General features: G+C 48.9%; 1 protein-coding gene across 4 annotated transcripts in view; it reads right to left on the reverse strand.

Annotated features, from left to right (window-relative positions):
- Window positions 1–22,189, reverse strand: part of LOC140403507 (protein transport protein Sec24B-like) — a 62,651-nt gene that overhangs the window by 8,841 nt on the left and 31,621 nt on the right. For 3 of the 4 annotated variants that reach the window (XM_072491446.1, XM_072491444.1, XM_072491445.1), the window contains 7 exons: window positions 17,417–17,472; window positions 11,652–11,852; window positions 10,478–10,601; window positions 8,576–8,734; window positions 5,789–5,962; window positions 2,594–2,704; window positions 94–269 (listed from right to left, as the gene is read on the reverse strand). In XM_072491446.1, the coding sequence (XP_072347547.1) occupies window positions 94–269; window positions 2,594–2,704; window positions 5,789–5,962; window positions 8,576–8,734; window positions 10,478–10,601; window positions 11,652–11,852; window positions 17,417–17,472 (1,001 nt within the window). The remainder of the gene's footprint in view (window positions 1–93; window positions 270–2,593; window positions 2,705–5,788; window positions 5,963–8,575; window positions 8,735–10,477; window positions 10,602–11,651; window positions 11,853–17,416; window positions 17,473–22,189) is intronic. The other variant, XM_072491447.1, reaches the window with a different exon arrangement.

Below are 22,189 nucleotides of genomic sequence, written 5' to 3' on the forward strand. Positions count from 1 at the left end.
CTTTGGTAACTCTTGCACCTATGTACCATCATGATCTGAAGGGGCCAAATGGCCTCCCCCTGTTCCTCGGTTTCTTATTCTGCGACCTCTCACCTGTTTTAGGAGGGCGAGGACATACAGTGGAAGTTGCTGCAGGCTGTGGGGGATGGTGAATGCGGATTGCTTTGGACTGCACGTCGAGACGCGATAGGCAACAAGAGCCTCAATGAGAACTCTCATCAACTCATCTCGGGTGTAAGCGAGGCAAAGCCTCACAGAACGATCCACTGCTGCAGGTAAATACAGAAAAAAGATCACTTAAAGACAAGGAGACTCAAAACAATCTCTTTAACCCTTTGACTGCAGGCAGCAAAGGGACACCTCATTCCTCCTGAGAACCTTTTAGGAAGTTTCCAGCTCATTCAATAATAACCGTAAAATAATAAATCTCATTTTATATCAGGAATAGCTTCAAATAATATATACATTTTTTTAATTTATAAATTTAGAGTACCCTATTCATTTTTTCCAATTAAGGGGCAAATTAGTGTGGCCAATCCACCTACCCTGCAGATCTTTGGGTGGTGGGGGCAAAACCCACGCAGACAAGGGGAGAATGTGGAAACTCCACACGGACAGTGACCCAGAGCCGGGATTCGAAACTGGGACCTCGGTGCCGTGAGGCAACAGGGCGAACCCACTGCGCCACCGTGCTGCCCCAGCTTCAAATAATATTAACCATGAAATATCAAAGCATAGGCTTTTATATCTCCCATCCATGTTCACCCGGCTCTTAATCCAAATCTACCTTCTTTTCCCCCCAAAAAAAACTTTGCCCCAGTGCTTTTCCCATCTATGCTCAACTGATCTATAGCCCCATGTCCCTCCATCTATACAGCAAAATTCCTGTGCTCATTGACCGGCACCAGTGTTAGAACCCGCATGAGACGTATGGGGTCAGACCAAACAGTCTCCGCATGAGTCTCGTTGAGTACGAGCCTCCCTGCTAAGGGGCGCGGCCCCCATCAGCGAAGCCATGGACACTATGTATATGATCTGTGTACAATGTATAAATAGTTACTTCAATACTAAATACCCAGTTTCTTTACACCATGTGGACTCCTCTGGGTCACAATATTGGCGAGGAGGGTAAAGTGGAGCTGCAGATGACGATGCTAATCGTTGGAAGCAAGGTGATCTCTACGCCTACCACTGGGGAAGGTGCGAGTATGGAAGATTGGACGCGATACGCCGAATGCATGCGTTATTTTTTCAGGGCTAACGCTATAGCTGGTGACGAGCGGCAGACAGTGGTGCTGTTGACTCACTGCGGAGCGCTCACCTTCAGCATAATCAAATGCCTAATGTACCCCGCATCCCCAGACACAAAGTTGTTTGAGGAGTTGGTAATTCCAGTGGCGAACCATTCCGACCCCAAGCCTTCGGTCATCGTGCAATGGTCCCGTTTTAACACAGCTGAAAGAACCCCAGGAAGTCTGTAGCCGGGTTCTCGATGGTTTCTGAGGAAACTAGCTGAACTTTGTAACTGGGGCTGTTTAGCACAGGGCTACATCGCTGGCTTTGAAAGCAGACCAAGGCAGGCCAGCAGCACGGTTCAATTACCGTACCAGCCTTCCCGAACAGGCGCCGGAATGTGGCGACTAGGGGCTTTTCACAGTAACTTCATTGAAGCCTACTTGTGACAATCAGCGATTTTCATTTCATTTTCATTTCAAGTATAACCCTTCTTTTTCCAAAATGCTACGTGATAGATTGTTCTGTGGTGTGAATAATATGGCTCCACAACGTAAGTTACTCGTGGAGCCATTACTAAACTTAAAACAGGCAGTGGAAATCTCTCTGTCGAGAAAGAGTGCAGCGAAGGGAGTGCAGGAGTTGCAGAGTATAGAAATCAATAGTGTGGGATGCACCCCCTTCCACTGTACGGCACCCCCTAAAATGGGACCCCCAGAATCCCACCCTGGCCGATACTCCAGGACTGAATTGACCAGGCAGGACCCGTCCCCCGAACCAGTAAAGGAAGACCCTGGAGCAGCTTCAGGGAGCAGAAACCATAGAGCAGACAGTCAGCCCTCCGCTCCACTACAGGTAAGCATCAGCCCAGATCCTGCACCTTCCTCTTAGGAACAGCCAGAGGACAAAGGTATGCAGCTAAATTCCACCCGCGAGACTTCAGCCTTATAGGGGTGGAGCATCGTGGAGGGTGGAGCCTAGTGTTTCCAAGCCGCTAATGAGATTGAAATCCATGCAAATGACGGTTTTGCATGGGTTCCCCGACACGGGGTGCAAACATCAATATCACCGGCAGGGTCGGAATCGGTGCCAAGAGCAAATCTTGCTTTTTCAGTTTAACGCGATTCTTCGCTCTATCACGATTTGCATTTTCGGCGTTGCAAAACAAAAAATTCAGCCCCATATGTTTCAATTTAATTTAACTTCATTTAGTTTAACTCCTTCAGCCCACAGGCATCACTTTGGTTGGGGAGGGGAGACCATAGGCTGAGCTGCCCCTGCTGTAGGTGATGTATCCATTCAATGCCATTTTTCGCTGTTTATGTTATTCTATTTTACCATAGTTAACGTGATATCTTACCCATTTTTGAAAGAATTCCCATCATAGCGGCCATGTTGACCCCAGCATATACTTCACTCAGGGAGCTGACAACCGGCAGGCAGTACGTGTAGATTCGAACTCGCCGCTCACCTGAAAGGCAAGCATGTCCTAAACGTCACCCACAACCAGTCGTGCTCCACAAACCCCGAGTCAAAACAGGGCGGGTGTGAGTGCAGGACGGGGAGGGACTATGTTGGAGCCATACGGTGTCGCTGGAGTTGCTCTCCTCCGGGCAGAGAAGGTTAAGAGGAGATTTATTAGAGCTGTTCAAAATCATGAAGCGTTGGGGTGTGAGAAACTATTTCTGGTGGCAGAAGGTGAGTGACCAGAGGAAGTAGATTGGCATTGTTTAGGATTTGGAATGCGCTGTCTGGAAGGGAGATGGAAGCAGATTCAGGACGAGGTTCCCTGGCCTCCCGCGGAGTGTCTCTCAGCGGCAGGAGGTGGCCAGCCATTGGCTGACGGCACGATCTGATCCCGCCGCTGTCAATGAGTTTTCCCATCGAATCAACCCCACGCCTTTGGGAAACCGGAGGTGGGGGTGCGCCATCGACGGGGCCAGAGGATGTTGCCCTCAGTACTAACGCCCAAAAGGTGACTGGATATATTTTCTCCTTTTCTCTTCCCACACACCTGAGGCAGACAAAGCTGCCAAAACTAGTTTTCCTGGGACAAGTCGCTCACCGTCATAGGCTTGAGGGGCAACACTCCACATCAGGCATGGCTGACCAGGAAACCCTCCTGTTCTTACTTCCTCCCGTAAGTGAATTGTAAAGATTTAGAGGTTGATAATTGACCTTTTCGACTATGTCATTAATGCACCTACCATGGCCATCGGGTCCTGGAGAGGGCCTCGAACCTGGAGCGTCTGGCTCAGAGACAGAGACACTACCCACTGCACCATTAAATCACCCATAGCTGGATATGTACCTGAAGGAAACTGCTTACAGGGCTTAGTGAGAAGACAGTGACGTGGAACTATTGAATATCTCGTTCAAATAGCCGGAACAGGCAGGATGAGCTCAATGAGCACCTTCTATAATTTATCATTATTTGGATGACGCCAAGATGCAGGCTAAACCCTCTTCATAGATCTCATAGAAACCCATAGGTGCAGAAGGAGGCCATTCAGCCCATCATGTCTGCACCGATCCACTCCACCCTATAGCCGTAACTTAACATGTAAATCCCTGGACACTAAGGGACAATTTAGCACGGCCAATCCACCTAACCTACACACCGTTGGAGTGTGGAAGGAAACTGGAGCACCCAAAGGAAACCCACGCAGACACGGGGAGAACATACAAACTCCACACAGACAGTGACCCAAGGCTGGAATTGAACCCGGGTCTCCGGCCCGGTGAAGCAGCAGTGCTAACCACTGTGACACCATGCCATCTGGAATTAAAAGGTAGTCTCGGTAATGGTGAGCTTGAAACTATCCTCGATTGTGATAAAAACCCATCTGGTTCACTAATATCCCTTTATAAAAGGAAATCTGTCATCCTTACCTGGTCTGGCCTACATGTGGCACATCAATGTGGTTGACTCTTGACAAACTTCTGAAATGGCCCAGAAAGCCATTCAGTTCAAGGGCAATTATGGTTCCGCAACAAATGCTGGTCTTGCCGGTGACACCCACTTGCGATGAAAGAATGAAGGAAAAAATGCTTGTTGTTGGCATTGGATGCAATATGATAAACGTAGGAACTTCAGAGATATTGTAGTATAGGTATTTGGTGCAGCAAGGGTTAAAAACCTGGGTTAGTGTGTGCATGCCTGCTGCAGTACTGTTTTTTAAAATCCTGGTTTGCAAGGCAGCTCGGCTTTTGGGGAGCCAGCGGTGCAATTAAAGCATGGTAAAAGTTTGGGTAATGGACTTTTATTTAGATTAAGAGGGTTCCCTGGGGAGTGGATAATTATAGACATTGCGTTCAGCTTAGTGAGATGGGAAGAGCCGGGGGCTGAAGCAGTCAGGTGTTGGGAATTTTTCAGAGTTTTTGTTTTTGGCTGGAAGGTGAGGTGAGAAGGTTTGATCCATTATTCTGACAGGACCTCAGGTTCTTTCTTTCAAGCTGACTCTCTTTCTCAAAGTGGAGTATCCGAGACATCTCTGTACACCAAGTATTCCGGAGTGCTAACTGTGTTTAAAAGTGGATTGGGATCTGAGAGGGTTTTGTTGTCTGAGTGGGAATAAAGAAAGCTGTTCAGGGTTATTGTGTCAATGTTGATTAGCATTGTTTAATGGGTAATTGTAGACTATTTTATTGTGTGATGTTAAAGATATTTTAACACAGGGCGGCATGTGGCACAGTGTTTAGCACTGCTGCCTGACGGCGCCGAGGTCCCCGGTTCGATCCCGAGTGGAGTTTGCACATTCTCCCCGTGTCTGCGTGGGTTTCGCCTCCACAACCCAAAGATGTGCAGGGTAGGTGGAATTGCCACGCTAAATTGCCCCTTAATTGGAAAAAAAAATAATTGGGTACACTAAATTTAAAAAGAAAAAAGATATTTTAACACTGTGTTGGTAATAAAGTTTGTTTTAATATTACCATATCCCTATTTTGTGTGAAATCCCTGCTGGAGCGAGGCATCCTTTCCGCACAGTCTTACAGAATTAAAAATAATATATTGGGGTTTCTGTCCCGTATCCCAGCCTTTGTCTGGTCAGGCATCGTAATTGCAAAAAGAAGGAAAATATTGTACGCTCCCGTCAACGGAAAAGCATCTTCCCCAATAAAAAAGTACCCCTTGTTCTCCCTGCAGCCCAATAAGTATGTGAACGAAACAATGGGCTGTTCAGGAGGAGTCACAGCCTTAGCCACCCTGCTCTGATCTAGGTAGCAAGCAAAGTCTGAGTGATTCCTTATAGGGAGGCAGGTTGAGTGGGTGGATCAGTCTGGGTCACTTCCACGGCGGGCCGTTTCCCAGTTGAAGGCTGCTGTGAAAACATTTGCAGAACAGGTGGAGGAAATGAAATGAATCGAAAATCGCTTATTGTCACAAGTAGGCTTCAAATGAAGTTACTGTGAAAAGCCCCTAGTCGCCACATTCCGGGGAGGCTGGTACGGGAATTGAACCGCGCTGCTGGCCTGCCTGGGTCTGCTTTAAAAGCCAGCTACTTAGCCCTGTGCTAAACCAGCCCCAAAACGAGCGGCGCACGTTCCATCCTACCTTGGCAGGAAGTGTAGAGAAGGGAGGACTGAAAGACCACGAATGAACTATCAGTTACAGCCCCGTCTATCATCATCAGAAAGGCAAACTCTGCCTGAGGGCAGACACAGGGCAGGGACAGCATCTGCGTTGTCTGCAGGAACGAGTTTCCATAGTAGGTTTCCAGCATGAGGCCTAAAAGAAAATCAGAGAATTGAAATGATGGTTACCCCGATGAAAGTCTTCATAGGCGTTTGGTTGGCCCACACGGGTGACTTGTCGCCAATCAGAAGCAAATGTACAGATGGGCCCACTACCTTTTCTAAAGGAGCACCAATGAAAGAAGTTCAATTTGGATTGAGAAGGGAGACACAGGAAGCTAAGCTTTATCGGACAATACTGTGGTTGATTTGCTCAATGACACTTTCCTGTGCCCATTGGCCATGAACAGCCTCTTGCCTACTGGCAGGCAGTGGAGCACATTGCCGCAGAAGGCTGTGGAGACCAAATCACTTAGTGTCTTTAAGACAGATAGATAGGTTCTTGATTAATAAGGGGATCAGGGGTTATGGGGAGAAGGCAGGAGAATGGGGATGAGGAACATATCAGCCATGATTGAATGGCGGAGCAGACTCGATGGGCTGAATGGCCTAATTCTGCTCCTATGTCTTATGGTCTTATGGACACTTCATGCTCCCTCTGCAGGGAAACCCGGACATGAAGATAGACAAGAAGAGAGGCAAGGCAGCTGGGATGTCATTGGCAAATAGGGTTAAGGAAAATCCCAAGGCTTTTTACACGTACATAAAAAGCAAGAGGGTAGCCAGGGAAAGGGTTGGCCCACTGAAGGATAGGCAAGGGAATCTATGTGTGGAGCCAGAGGAAATGTGCGAGGTACTAAATGAATACTTTGCATCAGTATTCACCAAAGAGAAGGAATTGGTAGATGTTGAGTCTGGAGAAGGGGGTGTAGATAGCCTGGGTCACATTGTGATCCAAAAAGACGAGGTGTTGGGTGTCTTAAAAAATATTAAGGTAGATAAGTCCCCAGGGCCTGATGGGATCTACCCCAGAATACTGAAGGAGGCTGGAGAGGAAATTGCTGAGGCCTTGACAGAAATCTTTGGATCCTCGCTGTCTTCAGGGGATATCCCGGAGGACTGGAGAATAGCCAATGTTGTTCCTCTGTTTAAGAAGGGTAGCAAGGATAATCCCGGGAACTACAGGCCGGTGAGCCTTACTTCAGTGGTAGGGAAATTACTGGAGAGAATTCTTCGAGACAGGATCTACTCCCATTTGGAAGCAAATGGACGTATTAGTGAGAGGCAGCACGGTTTTGTGAAGGGGAGGTCGTGTCTCACTAACTTGATAGAGTTTTTCGAGGAGGTCACTAAGATGATTGATGCAGGTAGGGCAGTAGATGTTGTCTATATGGACTTCAGTAAGGCCTTTGACAAGGTCCCTCATGGTAGACTAGTACAAAAGGTGAAGTCACACGGGATCAAGGGTGAGCTGGCAAGGTGGATACAGAACTGGCTAGGCCATAGAAGGCAGAGAGTAGCAATGAAGGGATGCTTTTCTAATTGGAGGGCTGTGACCAGTGGTGTTCCACAGGGATCAGTGCTGGGACCTTTGCTGTTTGTAGTATATATAAATGATTTGGAGGAAAATGTAACTGGTCTGATTAGTAAGTTTGCAGACGACACAAAGGTTGGTGGAATTGCGGATAGCGATGTGGACTGACGGAGGATACAGCAGGATTTAGATTGTCTGGAGACTTGGGCGGAGAGATGGCAGATGGAGTTTAATCCGGACAAATGTGAGGTAATGCATTTTGGAAGGTCTAATGCAGGTAGGGAATATACAGTGAATGGTAGAACCCTCAAGAGTATTGAAAGTCAAAGAGATCTAGGAGTACAGGTCAACAGGTCATTGAAAGGGGCAACACAGGTGGAGAAGGTAGTCAAGAAGGCATACGGCATGCTTGCCTTCATTGGCCGGGGCATTGAGTATAAGAATTGGCAAGTCATGTTGCAGCTGTATAGAACCTTAGTTAGGCCACACTTGGAGTATAGTGTTCAATTCTGGTCGCCACACTACCAGAAGGATGTGGAGGCTTTAGAGAGGGTGCAGAAGAGATTTACCAGAATGTTGCCTGGTATGTAGGGCATTAGCTATGAGGAGCGGTTGAATAAACTCGGTTTGTTCTCACTGGAACAAAGGAGGTTGAGGGGAGACCTGATAGAGGTCTACAAAATTATGAGGGGCATAGACAGAGTGGATAGTCAGAGGCTTTTCCCCAGGGTAGAGGGGTCAATTACTAGGGGGCATAGGTTTAAGGTGAGGGGGCAAGGTTTAGAGTAGATGTACGAGGCAAGTTTTTTACGCAGAGGGTAGTGGGTGCCTGGAACTCGCTACCGGAGGAGGTAGTGGAAGCAGGGACGATAGGGACATTTAAGGGGCATCTTGACAAATATATGAATAGGATGGGAATAGAAGGATACGGACCCAGGAAGTGTAGAAGATTGTAGTTTAGTCGGGCAGCATGGTCGGCACGGGCTTGGAGGGCCGAAGGGCCTGTTCCTGTGCTGTACATTTCTTTGTTCTTTGTTCTTTGTTGGATATCTACTTCAGATGTGCGTTGCCTGAACCTTTTGGGAAGGAATGTTTAGTCATGGGGGCTGGCCGGATTGCCCTGCAGAGAGCCGGCTCATACTCGATGGGCTGATTGTCCGCTTTCCGTGTCGCAATGGCTATGTGTTGGCTCACTTTGGTTCTGTGCAAGTTCCGGATCAGTCGTCTGCTCACCCTGTGTGTATCGAATCCTCAGCAGTCCCTCGTATCCGATGGAACGGGTCAGGTGGTGTTGGAACTCTTGCTGGAGTTTCTCCACCAGGGCTGAACTGTGGATGTGATGGAATGCTGGGTAATAGTACACATAGCCGCACGTGTACCTGGGAAGACAAGCTGCAGAAACACATCAATGAAATATGGTCACAACATCAGCCAGAAAGTTAGCAACCGCCTGATTAACCTGATCATAATTACATAAGAACTAGGAGCAGGAGTCGGCCATCTGACCCCTTGAGCCTGCTCCGCCATTCAATGAGATCAAGGCTGATCTTTTGTGGACTCAGCTCCACTTTCCGGCCCGAACACCATAACCCTTAATCCCTTTATTCTTCAAAAAACTATCTGTCTTTATCGAAAAAACATTTAATGAAGGAGCCTCTACTGCTTCACTGGGCAAGGAATTCCATAGATTCACAACCCTTTGGGTGAAGAAGTTCCTCCTACTCAGTCCCAGTGGAAACAACCTGCCCGCATCTATCCTATCTATTCCCTTTATAATTTTATATGTTTCCATAAGATCCCTCCTCATCCTTCTAAATTCCAACGAGTACAGTCCCAGTCTACTCAACCTCTCCTCGTAATCCAACCCCTTCAACTCTGGGATTAACCTAGTGAATCTCCTCTGCACACCCTCCAGTGCCAGTACGTCCTTTCTCAAGTAAGGAGACCAAAACTGAACACACTACTCCAGGTGTGGCCTCACTAACACCTTATACAATTGCAGCATAATCTCCCTAGTCTTAAACTCCATCCCTCTAGCAATGAAGGACAAAATTCCATTTGCCTTCTGAACCCTGAAATCTAAACCAATTTTTATCCTTCTACCAATCACTTTTCTCATTGCTGTTGCTAGGACATTTACCCCCATGTTTCCGACATTTCAATAACCAATTGCACTTCAAATTATCAAATGGGCATTATGAGACATCCTGAAAAGCTCAATATAAATACTGATCCTTCTTTCTCTCTCTTCCAGTAAATGGGGACCCAGTCTCTGACACTCTGCACAACAATGTTCAGCATTTTGCAATATAATTAAGCCATTTCATCAACCATTCTCAGAACAGTAACAACCACCTGCATAGATATTACCGGTTTAACATTGGAATTGTGAGCTATAAGATTAAATAGATGTTTCTGAACTGAACTGAAAGATAAATAAGTTATTGCAATACCTTATGCTCATGCCTGTGCTAGTATGTTATACTATTACCAATTGTTGAGGTCTAGAACATGCTCTTTGTAAGGACGGTGAAAGGCGATTCAATTGTAAATCAATGCTACTTAAAGTGGAAAGATGTGCAGGGCTATGGGTGGCACGGTGGCACAGTGGTTAGCACTGCTGCCTCACAGCGCCAGGGACCCAGGTTCAATTCCAGCCTCGGGTGACCGTTTGCTTGTTCTCCCCGTGGGTTTCCTCCGGGTGCTCCGGTTTCCTCCCGCAGACCAAAGATGTGCGGGTTAGGTGGATTGGCCGTGATAAAGTTGCTCCTTAGTGTCCAAAGTTGCGGACATTAGGTGGGGTTGCGGGGATAGTGGGCCTGGGGGTGGGCCGCTCTTTCGGCGGGTCGGTGCAGACATGATGGACCGAATGGCCTCCTGCTGCACTGTAGGGATTCCGTGGGGAAAGGTTGAGGAGATTGGAACCAATTGGACAGCTCTTTCTGGGAGCCAGCATAAGGGTGATGGGCCAATTGGCCTCCTTCGTTGCTGTAACGTGCTCTGACAATAATGTCCCAAGATGCTCTCTGGAGTGACATGTAAACCACTTTGGAACATTTCATTACATTAAAGGCGTAACATGAATACAGGTGAAGTGATTGTTGTTGGTGGTGAAGTGGCCATTACCGCACTCACCTACTGAAGCCAGGTCAGTGTATCGCTGACTCAACAAGAACAAATCCACTCCTGTCTGCTGGCCACATAACTCCAGTGCAAGCACCTTATAGAAATCGATGGCTGGAGCAAGGTGCTTGGCTCCCTTATCGAGAGAGAAGTGAAAAGAAAAGGCCATTAAATTTGAGCAGGAATAGGTCATTCAACCCCCCCCCCCCGAGTCTGCACTGCCCTTTGATAATATCATGGCTGATCTGTGTGACCTTTAACATAATTTGTTCTCTCTGGGGACTGCCATTAACACTCTTTCCCCTTGGTTTCTGTGGCCATTAGCACCCGGTTTCCCTGGGTTTCTGTGGCTATGACTCATCTTTCATTCTCACTCCACAGTATAAATATTTCCCACTTACTCTGTCTGTTAGCTTTGACAAAGAGTCATCGGGTTCGAAACGTTCGCTCTTTTCTCTCCCTACAGATGCTGCCAGACTTGCTGAGATTTTCCAGCGTTTTCTCTTTCGTTTCAGATTCCAGCATCCGCGGTAATTTGCTTCTATTTTAATAGTCTGCCTTCTCGGGTTTGCGACCAAACTGGATAACTTCATATTTATCCAAATTATAACAAATGATACTAAATGATGCTGCATCTGCTCAACATAACGGTTAACGTGTTGAATAAAGTAAGTGTTGTTTTTCACTAGAACTCAATGTGGACTCTTTGTTGTCCCTTATGAAAGCATGGTTAGAATGTGGGACTCGCTACGACAAAGTGTAGTCAAAGAAAGTATAGATACATTAAGGCAAAGGTTTTTAAGCACAAGCGGGAGAAAGGAATAGAAGGATAAACCGATAGGGTTAATGAGAAGGGGTGGAAAGGGGCTCAGAAACCAGTTGAGCCAACTGGCCTATTTCTGGATGGTACATTCTATGTAATTCCATATAATTAATGCGACCATCACATTGTGAACAGTAAGATTCATCCATGGGCTTGACAGCTGGTTTATGATGCAGCACAAGGCCAGCAGCGAGGGTTCAATTCCCGTACCAGCTGAGAATTCTGAATTCTCCCTCTGTGTACCCGAACAGGCGCCGGAATGTGGCGGCGACTATGGGCTTTTCACAGTAACTTTATTGCAGTGTTAATGTAAGCCTACTTGTGACAATAAAAAAAAAGATAAAGAGAGATTACTCAACCTACCAGCGTACTATCGCCAGGGTCTTCCCGGGGTTGCAAGGACCCACAGCCTACGTTAGGTAACTGGGTCAGAAAAGCAGACACACGTCCACCGCAATACTTCAGGAGTTTCTGAGCAGCCTGCAGCGCGGGTCCAAACGCGCACTGTCTCTTCTGAGTCTCTCTGAATGCAACCGGGAATTCCTCAAGCAAAGACACAACAAGCTGTGACAACGGAATGGAGAATTAGCAGGCAAGTTATAGCGGGGACAGCCACATTCAAACAGTTGGCCATGAACTGGCTAAGTCAGATGGGCCTTTGAGCAATTTTACAATCTGATTCAGGCTTTTTACTGGTCACATATTTAAATGTATATCGGGGTAAATTAGCCAACTGCTTCTAGCTGGGTTTCAGGATATTCTCTATCTTTCCTTGATTGTATATGCATGTGGAATAAAGAGGTTCGGAAAAATCTGTTGATTAATCTTTATTGAGAAGCACACTATTCCAATCCTGTTCTTGCAGTGATCATGAAACCATAGAGTTTTGCAGCACAAAAAAGAGGCCCTTCAGCCCATTGCATCCCGTACCAGCCTCCCCGAACAGGCGCCGGAATGTGGCGACTAGGGGCTTTTCACAGTAACTTCATTTGAAGCCTACTTGTGACAATAAGCAATTTTCATTTCATTGTATTTGCGCCGGCCATCGAACACCTCAATACCAGTGTCGCTCGCAAACAGACCATGTCAAGATTTGGAGAACTTGTGAAGGAGCTGGGCAAGTCCCATCCTACCTTGGTAGGAAGTGTAGAACAGAGAAGACTGGAAGACCATGAATGGGCCTCAGTTTCAGTCCCATCTACCATCATCGAACCACACACGCGGTACCTTTACAAGGCTGGGTAAAGTTCCCAAAGTACCTAGTCGTGAAGTACTTTTCTATAGTTAATCACATAAGCCAAACATGAGGTTAGTAAGTAAGCACATTTTTCTTATATGTGGTTAGTGCATGAGTAAATGCTACCGGGACATTTATAAGTGAGATAAGAAGTTAGCGGGCATTGAGACAGACAACTGTGTAAGGCCCTTCCTGTTGACTTCCTTATTTCCCATTTTCTTTATTTTGCTTTTATTATTTTAGATCCCTGGATGTTTAATGGACAGATACCTTTAAGTCGAGCAGAGGAAGTGCGGAACTCAAAAATTGCAATATAGTACACTGTGCTAGCTTTTGAAAAGCAGAACTCAGACTTTTTGCCACCTAAGAGATCGGTGGGACTCAGTTCGATTGGTTGGCTGGTGTCCAATGAATTGGCCAAAGACCGTACTCTGCCCGGCGACAGGCGGTGGTGATTGTGTCCTACCCGAGTGGAGTGGTTTTCAGAGGACCAGGGAAAGGACAGTCGGATCCTGGACGCTCAGACAAGTGGCTGTGAATCTCTCTCTCTCTCCCTCTCTCACTCTCTCCAGAAAAGCTGCATAGCTGCTGTATTTCTGAACCTACAAGGAACCTTGATGGATCTACAGTGAAAATCATTACAGACTGAAAGCAGAAACCTCGAACTGAAAGCCTAGCTATAAGGAATATGTGCTAGAAGACAACCAACTGAAACAGAGACTTTTACTTTCATCATTATTTTTCACCCCTCTTTTCCCCTCTGTGTTTGTTTGCCTACCTTGTGTGTGTGTGTGTGTGTGTGTGGCTGTAGAGGGTGCTACAAATTAAGGGGGGGGGTTAGGAATTAGATAATAGTTAAATCAGTTTTATTTGCTGCCCATTTAATTATATGTTATTGTTATTAATAAAAATTAACTGTGTTTAAATCTACAACCCTGGTGACTGTAATTGTTGGGCGGCCAAGGGACAAAGAATTCAGGTGTTTTTCCAAGAGTTATTTGTTCATTTGAATTATGTTGCGACTCAGGGTGGCATGTGGTGTTACAGTGCACTGGGACTGCAGCACTGAGGACCCGGGTTCGAATCCCGGCCCTGGGTCACTGTCCATGTGGAGTTCTCCCCGTGTCTGCGTGGGTTTCCCCCTCCACAACCCAAAGATGTGCAGGGTAAGTGGATTGGCCACGCTAAATTGCCCCTTAATTGGGGGAAAAAAAAAATTGGGTATTCTAAATTTATTTTTTAAATGTTTTTTAAAAATGGTGTTGCCACTCCGGGTCGAGTGGAATTAACCGCGCACTAGCCCAGGGGGTGGTTACAACTGGGAGGAAGTCGCCCTGACTGCCGTGACTTCGAGAGGCTGATTGATAGATGGAACATTAGAAGAGAAAATGGAAATCTCAGCTGACCAGGAAGAGAGCCCTTGAACATTTAGACGACCATTAAGTTTACAATTGATTATTCTGTCACTCATGTCAGAAAAGCTGCCTCCAAGAAGTAGGCGAGTATCATTTAACAACAGGAATAGGCCACAGCCGATTATTATTGCCGATTATTATTGCCCAGTCAACAAATGGAACAAAGTAAAGGTTTCTTCAGCTTCCATGTTTGCGGGGGAAGGGAGTATTCCTTCTTTTCACACGTCTATAAGGTGTATTCGAGGATTGATTACTTTGTAGTGATTCGGGAGATTTTGGTTAGGGTGGAGGGGGCAGAGTATGCGGGGATAGTTATCTCGGACCATGCACCCTACTGGCTGGAGATTCGGTTCAGTACGGGACGAGAGCAGAGGCCGGGGTAGAGGTTTGACTCGAGGTTGTTGGCGGGTGGAGGTTTTTGTGATAAGGTGCGGTTGGCGATTAGGGATTATGTGGAGTTCAATCAGAATGGGGAGGTGTCGGCTGGCATTTTTTGGGAAGCACTGAAGGCAGTGGTCCGGGGAGAAATTATCTCATTTACAGTTCGTGCTAATAAGGAAAGGAGGGTGGAACACATGACCGTCTAGTGAGCGAGATAGTGGCGGTGGACAGGGAATATTCGAGGGTGCCCACCGTGGAGGGATTGGCAAGGAGGAAAAAGTTGCAGGGGCAATTTGACAGGCTGACAACGGGGAGGGTGGTAGGGCAACTGCGTAGGGCAAGAGGGATGCAAAACGAGTATGGGGAGAAGGCGAACCGCATGCTGGCGCGCCAGCTGCAGAGGCAGGCTGCATCCAGGGAAATATTGAAGATCCGGACTGGGGCTGCGGATGTGGTGTCAGAGCCAGGGAAGATAAATGAGGCATTTAGAGAGTATTACCAGGGACTTTATGAGGCAGACCCAGGAGGAGAGGAGGGGGACATGGGGCGGTTTCTGGACGAGCTGGAATTTCCCCAGGTGGAGGAAGCAAAGAGGCAGGCGTTGGAGGAGCCCCTGGGGCTGAGGGAGGTGCTGGATAGTATCAGGGGTATGAAGTTGGGGAAGGCCCCTGGGCCAGACGAGTACCCGGCAGAATTTTCTAAGGAATTTTTGGCGGACGTGGCACCACATCTGTTGGGGGCGTTTAATGAAGCGCTGGAGAAGGGGGAGTTGCCGGAGACGATGAAGCAGGCAGTAATCACACAAATCCCCCAAAAAGGGAAGGATCCGGTGGATTGTGCGTCGTATAGACCCAAATCACTATTGAACCCGGATGTGAAAGTGTTGGCTAAGTTGTTGGTGGGGAGGATGGAGGATTGAGTTCTGGGGATGGTTGCAGAAGATCAAACAGGCTTCGTGAAGGGCAGGCAGCTCGCAAGTAATATAAGGCGGCTGTTGAATGTGGTGATGAATCCGTCGAGAGCTCTGGTACCGGAGGTGGTGGTGTCCATGGATGCGGAGAAAGCATTTGATCGGGTGCAGAGGCGGTACTTGTTCGAAGTTTTGGGAAGGTTTGGGCCGAGATTTGTGGCATGGGTGCGGTTGCTGTATGTGGCGCCAAGAGCGAGGGTGAGGATGAATGATATGAGCTCACAAAGCTTTGACTTACAAAGGAGTACGAGGCAGGGGTGCCCGCTGTCGCCACTGCTGCTTGCGCTGGCCATAGAGCCATTGGCGATGGCTCTCAGGGGGTCGGCAGAGTGGCAGAGGATAATGAGGGGACAGAGGGAGCATCGGGTGTCATTTTATGCCGATGACCTCTTGCTGCATGTTTCAGATCCGTTGGAGAGTATGGGAAGGATTATGGGCCTGTTGGGGAGGTTTGGAGGGTTCTCGGGATACAAGCTGAATGTAGGGAAAAGCGAGGTATTCCCGGTGAATGAGCTGGCAGAGTGGGCTAATTTAGGGGGGATGCCATTTACGGTAGCGAGGGATAGGTTTAGGTACTTGGGGATTCAGGTAGCGAGGGAATGGACGGGGCTCCATAAGTGGAACTTAACAAAGCTGATGGAGGAGGCCAGGGAGGGTCTTAAGAGGTGGGATACACTGCACTTAATGTTGGCGGGGAGGGTCCAAGTGGTGAAAATGAATATTCTGCCGAGGTTCTTGTTTATCTTTCAGGCTCTCCCGATCTTTATACCAAAGGCCTTTTTTCGGAAAGTGGACACAATCATCTCTGACTTTGTATGGGCGGGGAAGGTGCCGAGGGTGGGGAGGACCCTGCTACAGAGGCAGAGGCAGCAGGGGGGTTGGCGTTGCCAAACTTGCTTTATTGTTATTGGGCGGCGAATGTGGACAAGGTGCAGCGGTGGTGGGAAGGAGAAGGGGTAGAGTGGGTTTGGATGGAGGAGGAATCTCGTAAGAGGTCTAGTTTGAGGGCTATGGTGACAGCAGCATTGCCAATGGCTCTGAGTAGGTATTCAGGGAGCATTTTAGGGTGGAAGGGATGTCGGTGCTAACGCCGCTGTGCGAGAATCATGGGTTTGAGCCGGGGGGGATGGATAGTGTATACAGGAGGTGGAGGGAAGTGGGGCTGGTCAAGGTGAGGGATTTGTATTTGGAGGAAGGGTTCGCCAGTCTGGAGGAGCTAAGGGAGAGGGTAGAGCTGCCGAGGGGCAGTGAGGTCAGGTATCTACAGGTTAGGGACTTTGCACAAAAGGTAAGGAAGAGGTTCCCTAGATTGCCGGGATACACCCTGCTGGAGCGACTGCTGCTTACGGATGTGGAAGGGGAGGGAAGAATTGGGGATATATATAAGTGGTTGGGGGAGCAGGGAGGCGAGCGGGTGGTGAAGATCAAAGAGAAATAGGAAGCGGAGTTGGGAATGGAGATCAATTGGGGAGTATGGAGTGAGGCACTGCGAAGGGTAAACGGGACCTCCTCTTGTGCAAGGATGAGCCTGAAAAAGGAGAAAAATCTGTACCAACTGTACAGTTGATTGTTGGGAAGACTGTTTCCCGGGGTGTTTATTTGCTGTAAATTACTTTGATACAAGTTTGAATAAAATTCGTTTTTAAAAAAACTTCCATGTTTGCATTTTAATCCATGACATGACTTGCACTTTAAAAAATCTTGTGGCTTGACTGGGAAATGAAAATGGCAGCACGGTAGCATTGTGGATAGCACAATTGCTTCACAGCTCCAGGGTCCCAGGTTCGATTCCAGCTTGGATCACTGTCTGTGCGGAGTCTGCACATCCTCCCCGTGTGTACGTGGGTTTCCTCCGGGTGCTCCGGTTTCCTCCCACAGTCCAAAGATGTGCGGGTTAGGTGGATTGGTCACACTAAATTGCCCTTAGTGTCCAAAATTGCCCTTAGTGTTGGGTGGGGTTACAGGGATAGGGTGAAGGTGTGGGCTTGGGTGGAGTGCTCTTTCAAAGAGCCGGTGCAAACTCGATGGGCTGAATGGCCTCCTTCTGCACTGTAAATTCTATGATTCTATAACTTGGTTAAAGTCCAGGAGGGTGCATTACAATGTGAAAGGAGAATCACATTACCTGCCGGCTTTGCTGCAGATTCACCAGCAACTTATCTTCACTTGGGATAAAGATATCTGAAAGAATACCAAGGTTTGGAATCATTGCAAACTGTAAACAATTGAAACATAACCAGCCCCTCTCGATCCACAATGCTAGTGTGGATGCAGCGTGTACCAGACGCCGGATGCCCCACAGCCTCTCGCCACGCCTCCTTCGACAGCACCTTCCAAACTTGTCAGATCCACAGTAGAAGCTCAAAGACAGCAGATTCCTGGGAACGCCACCACCTGCAAGACCCCTCCTACTTGGAACTATATCACCATTCCTTCACAGTCCCTGGGTCAAAATCCTGGAACTCCCTTTTTAAAAGTGTACCTGCACCACATGGACCGCGGTGATTCCAAAAGGTAGCTCACCACCACCTTCTAAAGAGCAATTAGGGGTGGATCTGAAATGCTGGCTTTGACAGAGATGTTCAGATCTCATGATCAAATAAAAAAGAAGTTGTAATATTAACGACAACACCTGACATTTACATAGCACCTTCTAACATGAGAAACTGTCCAAACACTCTTCATAGAGGAATGATTGGAAGAAAATGGATGCTGAACCAATAAAGATAACGAGCGTGATTTAACGGGACAAAAAACAGAGTCCTGTTTCTGGCGCGTTTAGCGGGGGTTTCTCAACGCTGCTTTTATGGCCCAGGGTTTACAGAACCCCAAAGTGTATCATGGAGTTCACCTGACCCACAACTTTTACTAGATTGTGGTATGGGGAGCACACGGCCCACTCTACAGGTGTGGTACAGCAGAAATGGAAAAGTATTTTTTTAAAGCAAAACAATGTTTATTCTATGAACTCAAGTTAACCTTTTTAAAACATAGAGTGAACATCTTAGCAACCATTAATTCAAATACAACCCCAAAGAATACAACACTAAGTAATCCTTAAAAGCTTCCCAAACAACATCCAGAAGACAAAAGAAACTCCTTTTAACAGAAGCACATCAGGTTTACATTCACTACTGAGAACATTTATAATTCTCAATTCACCAAATGATCAAGAGACAGTCTTTTGATGGCAGAGAGAACAACAGTACACCTGCTTTGTCTGGCTTCAGCTCCAACACTGAAAAACTAAATCAAAAAAACACAGACACACCCAAACTTTTCTCAAAGTGAAACTAAAAAGCAGAGCCAGAGCTCAGCTCCACCCACACTCTGACATCACTGGAGTAACATGAGCAGCCAAACTTTTCTTAAAGTGACATTCTCACGACAGCTGCGAAGGTCACTTGGGTTTTTTTTGGCCTCGGTGAGGAACACCCCGTAGAGGCCACACTTACATAATTTCTTGCATTGACGAGCTCAGCTCGCCAGTGCAGGAGGACAAATCGCGGATGAGGGAGACATTTTTAAATGCCACCCCGATCTTTCAACCCCCCTCAGCCAAACCATCGTTGCCTCCGTTGTGAATCTCGTGAGAGGCCTCTTGAGAGATTCAATGGCCCCGTTGCATCACCAAGTCGGACGTGTTTTCAGAATTATCTGGAGCTGAGAAGGCAGCACCCAAATATCAACAAGGGGCTGGTTCTCATTCCAGGTGCTATTGAGCCAAGCCTGGCCACCATTAACAAATGTGTATCAGACTTCCGGTTGCGGCTATGCGGAGCTAAGCCTCACGATTTGGCAGCTCCCGCGAACACGGACTTTCGGGCTCGATAGAAGAGCCCCAACGGAACTTTTTTCACAGCCAACCCGTGGGGAAGAGAGGAGAGAGGTCCCCTACTAACTTGTATGGACCGGACCCGCAGCGAAACGGCCAAAAAAGTGGCATTGGAGCAGTGGGAGAAGAGAGGGAAAACAAGCAAAATGGCGGCGGCCGGGGACAAAGAGGAGATGCAGGAATTCATCAAGCGTTGCTTCACGGAGCTGCGTAAGGAGATGGTGGCGCCTGTGTTGGCAATAATTGAAGGACTGGGGGCAACCCAGAAAGCCCACGAGGTGAAGATCCAGGAGATCCAGGACAAAGTGAGTGAGAATGAGGACGAGCTCTTGCGCCTGGCGGTGAAAGTGGAGCGGCACGAGGCGCTACACAAGACATGGGCGGGAAGACTCGAAGACCTGGAGAACAGGTCGAGGAGAAATAATCTGAGGATCCTGGGTCTCTAGGAGTGGAGGGGGCTGACGCCGCGGCATATGCGGGCACAATGTTCGGGGCGCTGATGGGCGCAGAGGCCCCCCCAAGATTGCTGGAGCTGGAAGGGGCGCACCGAGTGCTGGCGAGGAAGCCCAAGGCAACTGAGCCGCCAAAGGCGATGGTGGTAAGATTTCACCGGTTTACGGTCAGAGAGAGGGTCCTGAAATGGGCCAAGAAGGAGCGGAGCAGCAAGCGGGACAATGCAGAGATCCGAATATACCCGGACTGGAGCGCGGAGGTTGCCAAGCGGAGAGCGGGTTTCAACTGGGCCAAAGCGGTGCTGCATCGGAAAGGAGTGAAATTTGGAATGTTGCAGCCAGCGCGACTGTGGGTTACACATAATGGCCAACACCACTACTTCGAAATGCCCGAAGAGGCGTGGACCTTTATACTAACTGAAAAGTTGGACTCTAATTGAGGGTTTGTGAGGGTGGGGGGTGTTTGAGGGTTGAAGTACGATGGTTGTTGTATATAGGGGGTCAATCACGCGCAGGGAATGTTACATGGGCTGGGGGAGAGAGACAAGGCCGCGACAGGAGCTGCGCCAGAGGGGGGCGGGGCAGGCTTTGGAAAACACGGGGTTCTTTTCCCGCGCGCGGGAAGAAAGGCGGGAAGGGGAACGAAGGAACGTATATTGATGGGGAGACTCCCACACGGGGGGGTCAAAGGGACGGCGGGGGAAGCCGGTGGTCAGCAGGTGTCAGCTGACTTACGAGATTGATATGGGGGGAGCAAAAAAGCTAGACAGGGATCTAGCGGGGGGGGGGGGGGGAGGGGGAGGGGGGAGGGGGCAAGGGGGGGGGAAAAAGGGTTGCTGCTGCACTGGCCGAAAGGGAATGGAACACAGAAGAGGTGGTCGGGACGGAGGTCCCCCGGCTGGGGGACTGGAGGGTGAGGGAGACGCGGACACGGGACTGGCCCAGAAAAGGAGATGGCTAGTCGGCCGGGGGCTGGACGTGGGACTGCTGGCAGATGAGGTGGTGTGTGGGAAGGCGAGGGGGTGTATCGAAAGGTACTTGGAGGCCAACGACAACGGGGAGGTGCGAGTGGGGATGGTGTGGGAGGCATTGAAGGCGGTGATCAGGGGAGAGCTAGTCTCCATCAGGGCTCATAGGGAGAAGACAGAGGGCATGGAAAGGGAGAGGTTAGTGGGGGAGATTTTGCGAGTGGACAGGAGATACGCAGAGGCCCCGGAGGGAAGATTACTTGGGGAAAGGCGACGGCTCCAGACGGAGTTTGACCTGTTGACCACGGGGAAGGCGGAGGCACAGTGGAGGAAGGCGCAGGGGGCGACCTACGAGTACGGGGAAAAGGCCATTCGGATGCTGGCACACCAGCTCCGTAAGAGGACGGCAGCGAGGGAAAGAGGGGGAATCAAAGATGGAGGGGGAGCCACGGTTCAGAGTGCAACGAAAATAAACAAGGTATTCAAGGCCTTCTATGAAGAGCTGTACAGATCCCAGCCCCCAGGGGGGGAAGAGGGGATGAGACGATTCCTAGACCAACTGCGGTTCCCGAGGGTGGAGGAGCAAGAGGCGGCTGGTTTGGGGGCACCAATCGGGTTGGAGGAGCCGAGTAAGGGTTTGGGGAGTATGCAGGCGGGGAAGGCCCCGGGGCCGGACGGGTTCCCGGTGGAGTTCTATAGAAAGTATGTGGACCTACTGGCCCCGCTACTAGTGAGGACCTTTAACGAGGCAAGAGAGATGGGGACCCTGCCCCCGACAATGTCGGAGGCGACAATTTCCTTGATTCTGAAGCGAGACAAGGACCCACTGCAATGTGGATCGTACAGGCCGATCTCGCTCCTTAATGTGGACGCTAAGTTATTGGCAAAAGTGCTGGCCACGAGAATTGAGGACTGTGTCCCGGGGGTGATACATGAGGACCAGACGGGATTCCTAAAGGGCAGGCAATTAAACACTAACGTGCGGCGGCTCTTAAACGTGATTATGATGATGTCAGAGGAGGGAGAGGCGTAGTGGCAGCTATGGATGCGGAAAAGGCCTTTGACCGAGTAGAGTGGGAGTACCTCTGGGAGGTGTTGCGTAGGTTTGGGTTCGGGGGAGGGTTTATTAGCTGGGTTAAGCTCCTTTACAGTGCCCCGGTGGGGAGTGTGGTGACGAACCGGCGGAGGTCGGAGTACTTTTGGCTGTACCGAGGAACGTCTCTGTCCCCCCCTGTTGTTTGCATTGGCGATCGAACCCTTGGCCATAGTACTGAGGGAGTCTAATAAATGGAGGGGGGTGGTCCGCGGGGGAGAAGAGCATCGGGTGTCGCTATACGCGGATGACCTGTTGCTGTACATGGCGGACCCAATGGAGGGGATGGTGGAGGTCATGCAGACTCTGAGGGAGTTTGGGGAGTTCTTGGGCTATAAGCTCAATGTAGGGAAGAGTGAGCTTTTTGTAATACAGGCAAGGGACCAAGAAAGAGGGATAGGGGACCTACCGCTGAGGAGGGCGACGGGGAGTTTTCGGTATCTGGGGATCCAGATAGCCAGGAGTTGGGGGGCCCTACACAACTTGAATCTGACGAGGTTGGTGGACCAAATGGAGGTGGACTTCAAAAGAGGGGACATGTTGCCGCTTT

Source organism: Scyliorhinus torazame, chromosome 28, assembly GCF_047496885.1.
Source record: "Scyliorhinus torazame isolate Kashiwa2021f chromosome 28, sScyTor2.1, whole genome shotgun sequence".
NCBI classification, from domain to species: Eukaryota; Metazoa; Chordata; class Chondrichthyes; order Carcharhiniformes; family Scyliorhinidae; genus Scyliorhinus; species Scyliorhinus torazame.